This window comes from Lampetra fluviatilis, chromosome 61 (assembly GCF_964198595.1).
Source record: "Lampetra fluviatilis chromosome 61, kcLamFluv1.1, whole genome shotgun sequence".
NCBI lineage: Eukaryota > Metazoa > Chordata > Hyperoartia > Petromyzontiformes > Petromyzontidae > Lampetra > Lampetra fluviatilis.
This window is the reverse complement of record NC_136335.1, coordinates 4,395,273-4,409,543: the sequence shown is the minus strand read 5'-3', so window position 1 is coordinate 4,409,543 and position 14,271 is coordinate 4,395,273. Positions and strand designations below refer to the sequence as shown.

At 59.7% G+C, this 14,271-nt stretch overlaps 1 protein-coding gene across 1 annotated transcript in view; it reads right to left on the bottom strand.

Moving 5' to 3' along the window:
* Positions 1-753: 753 nt before the first annotated feature.
* The window catches only part of TNC (tenascin C), a 145,695-nt gene continuing 132,177 nt past the window's right edge, over positions 754-14,271 (bottom strand). The window contains exons 14-22 of the mRNA XM_078881361.1: positions 12,962-13,081; positions 12,383-12,526; positions 11,035-11,165; positions 9,423-9,555; positions 7,675-7,826; positions 4,302-4,398; positions 3,617-3,778; positions 2,689-2,852; positions 754-1,031 (exon numbers count right to left, since the gene is read on the bottom strand). Coding sequence (XP_078737487.1) covers positions 909-1,031; positions 2,689-2,852; positions 3,617-3,778; positions 4,302-4,398; positions 7,675-7,826; positions 9,423-9,555; positions 11,035-11,165; positions 12,383-12,526; positions 12,962-13,081 — 1,226 coding nt within the window. The 3' untranslated portion in view covers positions 754-908. The remainder of the gene's footprint in view (positions 1,032-2,688; positions 2,853-3,616; positions 3,779-4,301; positions 4,399-7,674; positions 7,827-9,422; positions 9,556-11,034; positions 11,166-12,382; positions 12,527-12,961; positions 13,082-14,271) is intronic.

The following is a 14,271-nucleotide window of genomic DNA, read 5'->3' as shown; positions in this document are numbered from 1 at the left end:
AGATTTTGCAAGAGCTGACGGTATTTTGCATTTGGTGATCGAAAGATATTTTCTGATCGAGCTATTCAGCGGGCTTTACCCCGTAACGCAAAAATCGATTCACGCGAGCGGTCAGATTTCTTTTTTTTTGTCGACAGCTCACGACGCCGGGTGCAATTTCTCCGGAGGAGCGCCGTTCGAACAGAATAATTTTGTACTCTTAGTTTTTTCGGTAAAGTCACGTAGATTAAATTAAAATTTTAATACAAATTTTAATTACATTTTTTTATGAAATACAAAAATGAAATTAAATTTTATGAAATTAAAAAATGAAATTTAAATTAAAATTTCATTTCTTTTTTTTCATTTAAATTTAAATTTCATTTTTTTACCTACGTGACTTTGCCGAAAAAACTCAGAGTATGAATCCTTGCAGTCACGAAAGCTTCAAATCTAGAATAATTTTGCCCGGGCATCGAGCGTGTATTGATTATCATTTACTTATTTATCCCGCTCAAAACCCCAAACCGTGACGGACTCCATCTGACTTGCTCTGTCGCCGGGATGATGGAAGGGGCTGTGGGTACATTTTAAAAAAACACATTGCACCCACCAAATGATCTAAACCCCCTTGGGCAGAAACCAACGCTGAACCCTGGCTCTTTCGATTTGTGGGTGTCACCGTGGGGGGCCACTGTGCCCCCCCCCACTCCCCCCCCCCCCTCTGCACACCCCCTCGCGATGTGTAACATCACCGCCAGTGGTGCTTAATAGCTCCTCACCCCCTCCCTGCCCGTACCACCATCATCACCATCATCATCACCATCAATATCATTATTGACATTATTATTTAAAGGGGACGTGAATCTCTCGTACTGGGAGGGGGTGGTGGTGGTGGGGGGGGGGGGGCGATGGGGTCCCGGGGGGGCTCACTGAGCCCCCCCCGAGCGCTGCACTCGGTTGAGCGAGAGTTTGAAGTCGTGAGGCCGAACCTTCATCTCGGCAAAGTCCACGGAGTGCTCGTGGCCCTTCCAGTGGTACCAGTTCACACCCTGAGACACGCGCACGCACACACACACGCGCGCACGCACACACACACACGTATACACACACACACACGCACGCACACACGCACACACACGCACGCACACACACGCACGCACGCACACACGCGCACGCACACACGCACACACGCACACATGCGCACGCACGCGCACACGCGCACACACACGTATACACACACACACGCGCACGCACACACGCACACACACGCACGCACACACGCGCACACACGCGCACACACGCGCACATACACGCGCACATACACGCACACACACACACGTATACACACACACACACGCACGCACACACGCACACACACGCACGCACACACGCGCACACACGCGCACACACGCGCACACACGCACGCACACACACACACGCGCACACACGCGCACACACGCACACACACGCACACACGCGCACACACGCGCACACACACGCACGCACACACACGCACACACGCGCACACACGCGCACACACACGCACACACACGTACACGCACGCGCACACACACACACGCACACACACAAATACACGCGTGAGTGACCGTGTCTGTCTGCTGCCATACAAAGACAAAGATCCCCGTGTAGCCTGTAACAGACTGTTGGGCCAAGTGCCATTACCGAGCACCAATGAAGGCCGGCACGGCACACGAGGGGGTGGGTGGCCAGCACCACGCCCGGCCGCCTTTGTCTCCCCGGTGACGATGTTTACTACACACCGCACCAGGTACTCAATTGAGGCTGAGTCGACCTGCGGCGTTCGTGGTGTGGTGGCGGTGTGGTTATGGCGTGGCGGTGAGGTGTTGTGATGGTGTTGGGGCGTGGTGGTGAGGTGTGATGATGGTGTTGGGGCGTGGTGGTGAGGTGTGATGATGGTGTTGGGGTGTAGTGGTGAGGTGTTGTGATGGTGTTGGGGTGTGGTGATGGTGGTGACATTGGGACCTGAGCTCAATTCCCGCTCGCCAGTGACGCTTTTCTGAACCGGTCCTGGACCTCCCCTAAGTCGACTCAGCCTTAAACGGGTACTGTACCCAGTGCGGTGTGTAAACATCGGCACCGGGGAGACAAAGGCGGCCGGGCGTGGTGTTGGCCACCCACCCCCTCGTGTGCCGTGCCGGCCTTCATAGGTGCTCGCTAACAGCACTTGCCCCAACAGTCTGTTGAGGCTATACGGGGGATCTTTGTTTTTGTCTTTGCTGGAGGTGCGGTGGCGGTTGTGGTGGTGGCGGTTGTGGTGGTGGCGGTGGTGGCGGTGGTGGCGATGGTGGCGGTCGTAGTGGCGGTGTGGTGGCGGTTGTGGTGGTGGCGGTTGTGGTGGTGGCGGTTGTGGTGGTGGCGGTTGTGGTGGTGGCGGTTGTGGTGGTAGTGGCGGTATGGTGAGCTCGTGGTGACGGTGGTGGCGATGGTGGCGGTCGTAGTGGCGGTGTGGTGGCGGTTGTGGTGGTGGCGGTTGTGGTGGTGGCGGTTGTGGTGGTAGTGGCGGTATGGTGAGCTCGTGGTGGCGGTTGTGGCGGCGCTCGTGGTGGCGTGGTGTGGTCTCGGTGCGGTGGTGGCGGTTGTGGTGGTGGTGATGGTGGTGGCGGCGGTGTAGTTGTGCTGGTGGTGGTGGCGGTGGTGGCGGTGGTGGCGTGGTGTGGCGGGCACCTGGCTGTGACTGTTGTCACCGTAGCGGCCGTTGAGGTTGGCGCGGTGGCAATTCTTGTACCACCAGGCGCCCTTGTAGGAGACGGCGCAGTTGGTGATGGCGATGTCGTTGTCGCGGTCGTGGGTAGAGAAGGGGCGGCCCTGGTGGTACGTCATGGAGTCGCCTGGCCGGGGGGGGGGACGACACGTGGGTCAGGGCACAGACACGTGGGTCAGGGCACAGACACGTGGGTCAGGGGGGCACAGACACGTGGGGTCAGGGCACAGACACGGGGGTCAGGGCACAGACACGTGGGTCAGGGGGGCACAGACACGTGGGTCAGGGCACAGACACGGGGGTCAGGGCACAGACACGGGGGTCAGGGCACAGACACGGGGGTCAGGGCACAGACACGGGGGTCAGGGCACAGACACGTGGGTCAGGGCACAGACACGGGGGTCAGGGCACAGACACGGGGGTCAGGGCACAGACACGTGGGTCAGGGCACAGACACGGGGGTCAGGGCACAGACACGTGGGTCAGGGGGGCACAGACACGTGGGTCAGGGCACAGACACGAGGGTCAGGGGGGCACAGACACGTGGGTCAGGGGGGCACAGACACGTGGGTCAGGGCACAGACACGTGGGTCAGGGCACAGACACGAGGGTCAGGGCACAGACACGTGGGTCAGGGCACAGACACGGGGGTCAGGGCACAGACACGGGGGTCAGGGCACAGACACAGGGGTCAGGGCACAGACACGGGGGGTCAGGGGGGCACAGACACGGGGGTCAGGGCACAGACACGGGGGTCAGGGGGGCACAGACACGGGGGTCAGGGCACAGACACGGGGGGTCAGGGGGGCACAGACACGCGGGGTCAGGGGGGCACAGACACGGGGGGTCAGGGGGGCACAGTCACGTGGGTGAGGGAGTGGGCCTGCTCACCGGCAGTGCCGGCGTACTGCCCCACGCGGATCTTGTAGAGGCCTCCCGGCTCGCCCACCGAGAAGCTGTCGTAGGTGGCGAACACGGCCTCGGCGCCGCTGCGCAGGTCCACACGCAGCTCGTAGCGCCCCTGGGACGTCAGCGCGTGCACGTCACGCAGCCCTGGGGGCACGCACGGGGGGGAGGGGAGGGGGGGGAGGTGGTGGGGGTAGGAGGAGGGGGGAGGAGGGGGGAGGAGGAGGGGGGAGGGGGCGGGAGGAGGAGGGGGGAGGAGGAGGAGGGGGGAGGAGGGAGGGGGGAGGAGGGAGGGGGAGGGAGGAGGAGGGGGGAGGAAGAGGTGGGAGGAGGAGGGGGTAGGAGGGAGGGGGGGAGGAGGAGGAGGTGGAGGGAGGAGGAGGGGGGAGGAGGGGGGAGGAGGGAGGGGGAGGGAGGGAGGGGGGGAGGAGGAGGGAGGAGGTCACTCACCACCCAGTCCACACGTCACTCCCCTCTCCCCATCCACACGTTCTGTCCATCCCCCCCCTCGTTACACTCCTCGCTCCACCACTCCACCCCCCACTCCACCCCCACTCCACCCCCACTCCACCCCCACTCCACCCCCCACTCCACCCCCCACTCCACCCCCCACTCCACCCCCACTCCACCCCCCACTCCACCCCCCACTCCACCCCCCCCCCCCGCGTACCGAACCAGAACTCGTCCGTGAGCTCCCCGAACCCCTTCTCGTACTCCTTCCATCCGCGCATGAAGCTGGTCTTCCCGTTCTGTCTCCTCTGCAGCACCTGCTCGCCACGGCACGCACGCACAGCACAGCGTGTGTGTGTGTGTGTTACACCGCGTGTCTGTGTGTGGTGTGTGTGGTGTGTGTGTGTGTGTGTTACAGCGTGTGTGTGTGTGTGGTGTGTGTGTGTGTGTGTGTGTGTGTGGTGTGTGTGGTGTGTGTGTTACAGCGTGTGTGTGTGTGTGTGGTGTGTGTGTGTTACACAGCGTGTGTGTGTGTGGTGTGTGTGTGTGTGTTACAGCGTGTGTGTGTGTGTGTTACACCGCGTGTCTGTGGTGTGTGTGTGTGTGGTGTGTGTGTGTGGTGTGTGTGTGTGTGTGTTACACCGCGTGTCTGTGGTGTGTGTGTGTGGTGTGTGTGTGTGGTGTGTGTGTGTGTGTGTTACACCGCGTGTCTGTGGTGCGTGTCTGTGTGGTGTGTGTGTGGTGTGTGTGTGTGTGTGTTACAGCGTGTGTGTGTGTGTGGTGTGTGTGTGTGGTGTGTGTGTGTGGTGTGTGTGTGTGGTGTGTGTGTGTTACACCGCGTGTCTGTGTGTGGTGTGTGTGGTGTGTGTGTGTGTTACAGCGTGTGTGTGTGTGTGGTGTGTGTGTGTGGTGTGTGTGTGTGGTGTGTGTGTGTGGTGTGTGTGTGTGGTGTGTGTGTGTGGTGTGTGTGTGTGGTGTGTGTGTGTTACACCGCGTGTCTGTGTGTGGTGTGTGTGGTGTGTGTGTGTTACAGCGTGTGTGTGTGGTGTGTGTGGTGTGTGTGTGTTACAGCGTGTCTGTGTGGTGTGTGTGTGTGTGTGGTGTGTGTGTTACACCGCGTGTCTGTGTGGTGTGTGTGTGTGTGTGGTGTGTGTGTTACACCGCGTGTGTGTGGTGTGTGTGTGGTGTGTGTGTGTGGTGTGTGTGTGTGGTGTGTGTGTGGTATGTGTGTGTGGTGTGTGTGTGTGTTACACCGCGTGTGTCTGTGTGGTGTGTGTGTGTGTGTGTGTGGTGTGTGTGTGTGGTGTGTGTGGTGTGTGTGTGTAGTGTGTGTGTGGTGTGTGTGTGGTGTGTGTGGTGTGTGTGTGTAGTGTGTGTGTGGTGTGTGTGTGGTGTGTGTGGTGTGTGTGGTGTGTGTGTGTAGTGTGTGTGTGGTGTGTGTGTGGTGTGTGTGGTGTGTGTGTGTAGTGTGTGTGTGGTGTGTGTGTGGTGTGTGTGTGTAGTGTGTGTGTGGTGTGTGTGTGGTGTGTGTGGTGTGTGTGTGTAGTGTGTGTGTGGTGTGTGTGTGGTGTGTGTGGTGTGTGTGTGTAGTGTGTGTGTGGTGTGTGTGTGGTGTGTGTGGTGTGTTTGTGTAGTGTGTGTGTGGTGTGTGTGTGGTGTGTGTGGTGTGTGTGTGTAGTGTGTGTGTGTGTGTAGTGTGTGTGTGGTGTGTGTGTGGTGTGTGTGGTGTGTGTGTGTAGTGTGTGTGTGGTGTGTGTGTGGTGTGTGTGGTGTGTGTGTGTAGTGTGTGTGTGGTGTGTGTGTGGTGTGTGTGTGTGTGGTGTGGTGTGTGTGTGTGTGGTGTGTGTGTGTGTGGTGTGTGTGTGGTGTGTGTGTGGTGTGTGTGTGTGTGGTGTGTGTGGTGTGTGTGTGTGTGGTGTGTGTGTGGTGTGTGTGTGGTGTGTGTGTAGTGTGTGTGTGGTATGTGTGTGTGGTGTGTGTGTTACACCGCGTGTGTCTGTGTGGTGTGTGTGTGTGTGTGGTGTGTGTGTGTGTGTTACAGCGTGTGTGTGCGTGTGTGTGGTGTGTGTGTGTGTAGTGTGTGTGTGGTGTGTGTGTGGTGTGTGTGGTGTGTGTGTGTAGTGTGTGTGTGGTGTGTGTGTGGTGTGTGTGGTGTGTGTGTGTAGTGTGTGTGTGGTGTGTGTGTGGTGTGTGTGGTGTGTGTGTGTAGTGTGTGTGTGTAGTGTGTGTGTGGTGTGTGTGTGGTGTGTGGTGTGTGTGTGTAGTGTGTGTGTGGTGTGTGTGTGGTGTGTGTGGTGTGTGTGTGTAGTGTGTGTGTGGTGTGTGTGTGGTGTGTGTGTGTGTGGTGTGGTGTGTGTGTGTGTGGTGTGTGTGTGTGTGGTGTGTGTGTGGTGTGTGTGTGGTGTGTGTGTGTGTGGTGTGTGTGTGGTGTGTGTGTGGTGTGTGTGTGGTGTGTGTGTATGTGTGTTACACCGCGTGTCTGTGTGGTGTGTGTGTGTGTGTGTGTGTGTGTGTGGTGTGTGTGTGGTGTGTGTGTGTGTGTGTTACACCGCGTGTCTGTGTGGTGTGTGTGTGGTGTGTGTGTGGTGTGTGTGTGGTGTGTGTGTGGTGTGTGTGTGTGTGTGTTACACCGCGTGTCTGTGTGGTGTGTGTGTGTGTGGTGTGTGTGTGGTGTGTGTGTGGTGTTTGTGTGGTGTGTGTGTGTGTGGTGTGGTGTGTGTGTGTGTGGTGTGTGTGTGTGTGGTGTGTATGTGGTGTGTGTGTGGTGTGTGTGTGGTGTGTGTGTGGTGTGTGTGTGTGTGGTGTGTGTGTGGTGTGTGTGTGGTGTGTGTGTGGCGTGTGTGTGTGGCGTGTGTGTGTGTGGTGTGTGTGTGTGTGGTGTGGTGTGTGTGTGTGTGGTGTGTGTGTGTGTGGTGTGTATGTGGTGTGTGTGTGGTGTGTGTGTGGTGTGTGTGTGGCGTGTGTGTGTGTGGTGTGTGTGTGGTGTGTGTGTGGTGTGTGTGTGGTGTGTGTGTGGCGTGTGTGTGTGTGGTGGGTGTGTGTGTGTGGTGTGTGTGTCTGTGCGTGTGTGTGTGGTGTGTGTGTGGTGTGTGTGTGGTGTGTGTGTGGCGTGTGTGTGTGTGGTGTGTGTGTGGTGTGTGTGTGGTGTGTGTGTGGTGTGTGTGTGGCGTGTGTGTGTGTGTGGTGTGTGTGTGGTGTGTGTGTGGTGTGTGTGTGGCGTGTGTGTGTGTGGTGTGTGTGTGGTGTGTGTGTGGTGTGTGTGTGGTGTGTGTGTGGTGTGTGTGTGGTGTGTGTGTGTGTGGTGTGTGTGTGTGTGGTGTGTGTGTGTGTGGTGTGTGTGTGGTGTGTGTGTGGTGTGTGTGTGGTGTGTGTGTGGCGTGTGTGTGTGTGGTGTGTGTGTGGTGTGTGTGTGGTGCGTGTGTGTGTGTGGTGTGTGTGGTCCGTGTGTGTGGTGTGCGTGTGGTGTGTGTGGTGGTGTGTGCGTTACAGCGTGAGTGATGTGTGTGGTGTGTGTGTGGAGCGTATGTGCGTGTGCGTATGGAGTGTGTATGTATGGAGTGTGTATGTGTGCGCGCGTGCGTGTCGGTACGCACAATCCATCCGCCCCCGTCGGTCTCCATGTCGCAGTAGACCTGCAGTGGCCGCGCGGGGTCCCCGCTCAGGTAGACGGTGGTCACGCCGCTGGTCCGCTCGCCATCCAGCAGCGCCTCGGCGCAGTCACGAGGGTTCGCGTGGCGGCGTCCGACTGCGCTCCCCAGGGCAAGCAGAGACGAGAGACAACGTGTACTCATTTGAGGCCGAGTCGACCTAAGGGGGGGGGAGGCCCCGTGGCCGTGAGCGGCGATGGAACTCGTGTCGCTCCGCTCGCCTCCCGACAACGACCGTCAGAGCCGCAGGGAGAGCGGGCGGATTGGTGGGGAGACGGATTGGTGAGTGGGTGGCTCGGTGAGTGTGTGGCTGGGTGAGTGAGTGAGTGGGTGGCTCGGTGAGTGAGTGGCTAGGTGGGTGGGTGAGTGAGTGAGTGGTGGCTGGGTGAGTGAGTGGCTAGGTGGGTGAGTGAGTGAGTGGGTGGCTCGGTGAGTGTGTGGCTGGGTGAGTGAGTGAGTGGGTGGCTGGGTGAGTGAGTGGCTAGGTGGGTGGGTGAGTGAGTGAGTGAGTGGGTGGCTGGGTGAGTGAGTGGCTAGGTGGGTGAGTGAGTGAGTGGGTGGCTGGGTGAGTGAGTGGCTAGGTGGGTGAGTGAGTGAGTGAGTGAGTGGGTGGCTCGGTGAGTGTGTGGCTGGGTGAGTGAGTGAGTGGGTGGCTGGGTGAGTGAGTGGCTAGGTGGGTGGGTGAGTGGGTGGCTGGGTGAGTGAGTGGCTAGGTGGGTGAGTGAGTGAGTGAGTGGGTGGCTGGGTGAGTGAGTGGCTAGGTGGGTGAGTGAGTGAGTGGGTGGCTGGGTGAGTGAGTGGCTAGGTGGGTGAGTGAGTGAGTGGGTGGCTGGGTGAGTGAGTGGCTAGGTGGGTGGTTGAGTGAGTGAGTGAGTGGGTGGCTGGGTGAGTGAGTGGCTAGGTGGGTGAGTGAGTGGGTGGCTGGGTGAGTGAGTGGCTAGGTGGGTGAGTGAGTGAGTGGGTGGCTGGGTGAGTGAGTGGCTAGGTGGGTGAGTGAGTGAGTGAGTGGGTGGCTGGGTGAGTGAGTGGCTAATTGAGTGAGTGGCTCATTGAGTGTGTGGCTCATTGAGTGGGCGGCTGGGTGAGTGAGTGGCTGGGTGGGTGAGTGAGTGGCTGGGTGAGTGAGTGGCTGGGTGAGTGAGTGGCTCATTGAGTGAGTGGCTGGGTGAGTGAGTCAGTGGGTGGGTGAGTGAGTGGCTGGGTGAGTGAGTGGCTCATTGAGTGAGTGGCTGGGTGAGTGAGTCAGTGGGTGGGTGAGTGAGTGGCTGAGTGAGTGAGTGGCTGGGTGAGTGAGTAAGTGGCTGGGTGAGTGAGTGAGTGGCTGGGTGAGTGAGTAAGTGGCTGGGTGAGTGAGTGAGTGAGTGGCTGGGTGAGTGAGTAAGTGGCTGGGTGGGTGAGTGAGTGGCTGGGTGAGTGAGTGAGTGGCTGGGTGAGTGAGTCAGTGGGTGGGTGAGTGAGTGGCTGGGTGAGTGAGTGAGTGGCTGGGTGAGTGAGTGAGTGGCTGGGTGAGTGTGTGTGTGGCTCAGTGAACGAGTGGCTCATTGAGCGTGTATCTCCACTAGCGAGCGGCCGCACCGGCTGAGCGGTTTGACCGCGTGCCGTGCTTCGAGCCGTGCGACAGGGCGCGCGTGTCTGAGCGCTTGCACGAGCGAGCGAGTGAGCGCTTGCGGCACGTGCGGTCCCTGCGGACGCACCGGTGGTGAAGTCGGTCTCCACGGTGAGGCTTCGCACCGCCCCGCGCAGCGCGTACAGGCGCACGGCGTAGCGCGTCTTCGGCAGCAGCGCGGAGACGCGGGCAGTCGACGCGCCTCCCTCTACCTCCACCGTCTGCACGCCGCGCACGCACAGGCAAAGGTCCCCCGTGTAGCCTCAGCGGAACGTTTGGCGGGGAGCGGGGGGGAGAGAGGTGGGCCTCGGGTCTTTGTCTGCCCCCCGTGGCGATGATTAGACTACTCGCAGTGCCATCACGTTAGCGGGGTTTTATAGTCGTGGTTGAGTGAGTGAGCGGTTGGGTGAGCAGTCGAGTGAGCGAGTGGTTGGGCAGTTGAGCGAATGAGCGGTTGAGCGAGTGAGTGAGCGGTTGAGTGAGTAAGTGGTTCAGTGAGTGAGTGGTTGAGCGAGTGAGCGGTTGACTGAGTGAATGAGTGGTTGAGTGAGTGAGTGGTTGAGTGAGTGAGTGGTTGAGCAAGTAAGTGGTTCATTGAGTGAGCGGTTGAGTCAGTGAGTGGTTGGGTGAGTGAGTGAGTGGTTGAGTGAGTGAGTGAGTAGTTGGGTGAGTGACTGAGTAGTTGAGGCAGTGAGTGAGTAGTTGAGTGAGTAAGTGGTTCATTGAGTGAGCGGTTGAGTGAGTGAGTGAGTGGTTGGGTGAGTGAGTGAGTGGTTGAGTGAGTGAGTGAGTAGTTGAGGCAGTGAGTGAGTAGTTGAGTGAGTAAGTGGTTCATTGAGTGAGCGGTTGAGTGAGTAAGTGAGCGGTTGACTGAGTGAGTGAGTAGTTGAGTGAGTGAGTGAGTTGTTGAGTGAGTGAGCGGTTGAGCGAGTAAGTGGTTCAGTGAGTGAGCGGTTGACTGAGTGAGTGAGTAGTTGAGTGAGTGAGTGAGTGGTTGACCGAGTGAGTGAGTGGTTGAGCGAGTAAGTGGTTCAGCGAGTGAGCGGTTGACTGAGTTAGTGGTTGAGCGAGCAAGTGGTTGAGCAAGTGAGCTGTGGAGCAAGTGAGCGGTGGAGCAAGCGGTTGAGTGAGCGGTAGAGTGAGCGGTGGAGCAGTTGAGCAAATGAGTGGTTGAGCGAGTGAGTGAGCGGTTGAGTGAGTAAGTGGTTCAGTGAGTGAGCGGTTGACTGAGTTAGTGGTTGAGCGAGCAAGTGGTTGAGCGAGCGAGCGGTGGAGCAAGTGGTTGAGCGAGCGGTTGAGCGAGCAAGCGGTGGAGCGAGTGGTTGAGCGAGCAAGCGGTTGAGTGAGCGGTTGAGCGAGCGAGCGGTTGAGTGAGTGGTTGAGCGAGCGAGCGGTGGAGCGAGTGGTTGAGCGAGCGGTTGAGCGAGCAAGCGGTTGAGTGAGCGGTTGAGCGAGCGAGCGGTTGAGTGAGTGGTTGAGCGAGCGAGCGGTGGAGCAAGTGGTTGAGCGAGCGGTTGAGCGAGCAAGCGGTTGAGTGAGCGGTTGAGCGAGCGAGCGGTTGAGTGAGTGGTTGAGCGAGCGAGCGGTGGAGCGAGTGGTTGAGCGAGCAAGTGGTTGAGTGAGCGGTTGAGTGAGCAAGCGGTGGAGCGAGTGGTTGAGCGAGCGAGCGAGCGGTGGAGCGAGCGAGCGGTGCTCCCCACCTGCTCGACCCCGTCGGGCCCCTGGTAAGACAGGACGTATCCCGTGACGGCGCCGACCGGCGGGGTCCACGTGACGAGCGCCCCCTGCGTGTCGATCTCCGTGGCCGACAGGTCACGGGGGGGGTCCAGGCCTGGGGGGCGGGCGGATCGTTAGTGACGCGTGTGTGTCACTGTGTGTGTGTGTGTGTCACTGTGTGTGTGTGTGTGTCACTGTGTGTGTCGGTGTGTGTGTCACTGTGTGTGTGTGTCACTGTGTGTGTGTGTGTCACTGTGTGTGTCACTGTGTGTGTGTGTCACTGTGTGTGTGTCACTGTGTGTGTCTGTGTGTGGGTGTCACTGTGTGTGTCACTGTGTGTGTGTGTGTGTCACTGTGTGTGTGTGTGTGTCACTGTGTGTGTGTGTGTGTCACTGTGTGTGTGTGTGTGTCACTGTGTGTGTGTGTGTGTCACTGTGTGTGTCGGTGTGTGTGTCACTATGTGTGTGTGTCACTGTGTGTGTGTGTCACTGTGTGTGTCACTGTGTGTGTGTGTCACTGTGTGTGTGTCACTGTGTGTGTCTGTGTGTGGGTGTCACTGTGTGTGTCACTGTGTGTGTGTGTGTGTCACTGTGTGTGTGTGTTACTGTGTGTGTGTTTGTGTAACTGTGTGTATGTGTGTCACTGTGTGTGTCACTGTGTGTGTCACTGTGTATGTGGGTGTGTGTGTGTGTCACTGTGTGTTTCACTGTGTGTGTGTGTCACTGTGTGTGTGTGTGTCACTGTGTGTGTCACTGTGTGTGTCACTGTATCTTTGTGTCACTGTGTCTGTGTCACTGTGTGTGTGTGTGTCACTGTGTGTGTGTGTCACTGTGTGTGTCTGTGTGCGTGCGCTTGCGTGCGCCGGCTCACCCGTGGTGAAGGAGGTGTGTGCGTCACCGTGTGTGTCACTGTGTGTGTGTGTCACTGTGTCTGTGTCACTGTGTGTGTGTGTGTCACTGTGTGTGTGTGTCACTGTGTGTGTCTGTGTGCGTGCGCTTGCGTACGCCGACTCACCAGTGGTGAAGGAGGTGTGTGCGTCACCGTGTGTGTCACTGTGTGTATGTGTCACTGTGTGTGTGTGTCACTGTGTCTGTGTCACTGTGTGTGTGTGTGTCACTGTGTGTGTGTGTCACTGTGTGTGTCTGCGTGCGTGCGCTTGCGTACGCCGACTCACCAGTGGTGAAGGAGGTGTGTGCGTCACCGTGTGTGTCACTGTGTGTATGTGTCACTGTGTGTGTGTGTCACTGTGTCTGTGTCACTGTGTGTGTGTGTCACTGTGTGTGTGTGTCACTGTGTGTGTCTGCGTGCGTGCGCTTGCGTGCGCCGGCTCACCAGTGGTGAAGGAGGTGTGTGCGTCACGACTCTGCTGGGCGCCCTTGACGGCGCGCAGACGCACCGTGTAGAGCGTGATGGGGCGCAGCGCGGAGAGGCCGAACTCGTGCAGCGAGCCGGCCAGCTCGTTCATCACGTCCTCGCCTGCCTCGCCACACGGCACGCAGCACCGCCTCGTCTCGACGTGTCTAACGAAGCGTGTCTAACCACGTGTGTTCTCTCACCGTGTCTAACCGTGCGTGGCCCACTGTGTCTAACCGTGCGTGTCCCACTGTGTCTAACTGTGTGTGTCCCACCGTGTCTAAACACGTGTGTTCACTCACCGTGTCTAAACACGTGTGTTCACTCACCGTGTCTAAACACGTGTGTTCTCTCACCGTGTCTAAACACGTGTGTTCTCTCACCGTGTCTAAACACGTGTGTCCCGCCATGTCTAACTGTGTGTGTCCCACTGTGTCTAACCGTGCGTGTCCCACCACCGTTATCTAACCGCGCGTGTCCCACCCTGTCTAACCACGCGTGTCCCACCACCGTGTCCCACCACCGTGTCTAACCGCCGCGTGTCCCACTGCGTCTCACCGTCCTCGGGAGCGAACACGATGATGTAGCTGTCGACGGGCCCCAGCGTCGCCTGCCAGCGCAGCAGCGCCGTCGAGTCCGTCACGTCCACGGCCGCCAGGCTGTGCGGCGCGTCCAGCACTGTAGAGCGCCACGGGGGGGGGGAGAGGGAGCCAGCGGTGAGCCAGCAGTGAGCCAGCGCACAGGGGGTGAGCCAGCGGTGAGCCAGCAGTGAGCCAGCGCACAGGGGGTGAGCCAGCGGTGAGCCAGCGGTGAGCCCAGCACACAGGGGGTGAGCCAGCGGTGAGCCAGCGGTGAGCCCGGCACACAGGGGGTGAGCCAGCGGTGAGCCAGCGGTGAGCCAGCGGTGAGCCCAGCACACAGGGGGTGAGCCAGCGGTGAGCCAGCGGTGAGCCCAGCACACAGGGGGTGAGCCAGCAGTGAGCCGGCACACAGGGGGTGAGCCAGCGGTGAGCCAGCGGTGAGCCAGCGGTGAGCCCAGCACACAGGGGGTGAGCCAGCGGTGAGCCCAGCACACAGGGGGTGAGCCAGCGGTGAGCCAGCGGTGAGCCCAGCACACAGGGGGTGAGCCAGCAGTGAGCCGGCACACAGGGGGTGAGCCAGCGGTGAGCCAGCGGTGAGCCAGCGGTGAGCCCAGCACACAGGGGGTGAGCCAGCGGTGAGCCAGCGGTGAGCCAGCGGTGAGCCCAGCACACAGGGGGTGAGCCAGCGGTGAGCCCAGCACACAGGGGGTGAGCCAGCGGTGAGCCAGCGGTGAGCCAGTGGTGAGCCGGCACACAGGGGGTGAGCCAGCGGTGAGCCAGCGGTGAGCCAGCGGTGAGCCCAGCACACAGGGGGTGAGCCAGCGGTGAGCCCAGCACACAGGGGGTGAGCCAGCGGTGAGCCCAGCACACAGGGGGTGAGCCAGCGGTGAGCCCAGCACACAGGGGGTGAGCCAGCGGTGAGCCGGCACACAGGGGGTGAGCCAGCGGTGAGCCCAGCACACAGGGGGTGAGCCAGCGGTGAGCCCAGCACACAGGGGGTGAGCCAGCGGTGAGCCGGCACACAGGGGGTGAGCCAGCGGTGAGCCAGCGGTGAGCCAGTGGTGAGCCGGCACACAGGGGGTGAGCCAGCGGTGAGCCCGGCGCACAGGGAGTGAGCCAGCACACAGGGGGTGAGCCAGTGGTGAGCCAGCAGTGAGCCGGCACACAGGGGGTGAGCCAGCGGTGAGCCGGCACACAGGGGGTGAGCCAGCGGTGAGCCAGCGGTGAGCCAGTGGGGAGCGAGTGACCGTGTGACCGGGTGTGTGTGTGTGTGAGAGACCGTGCGTG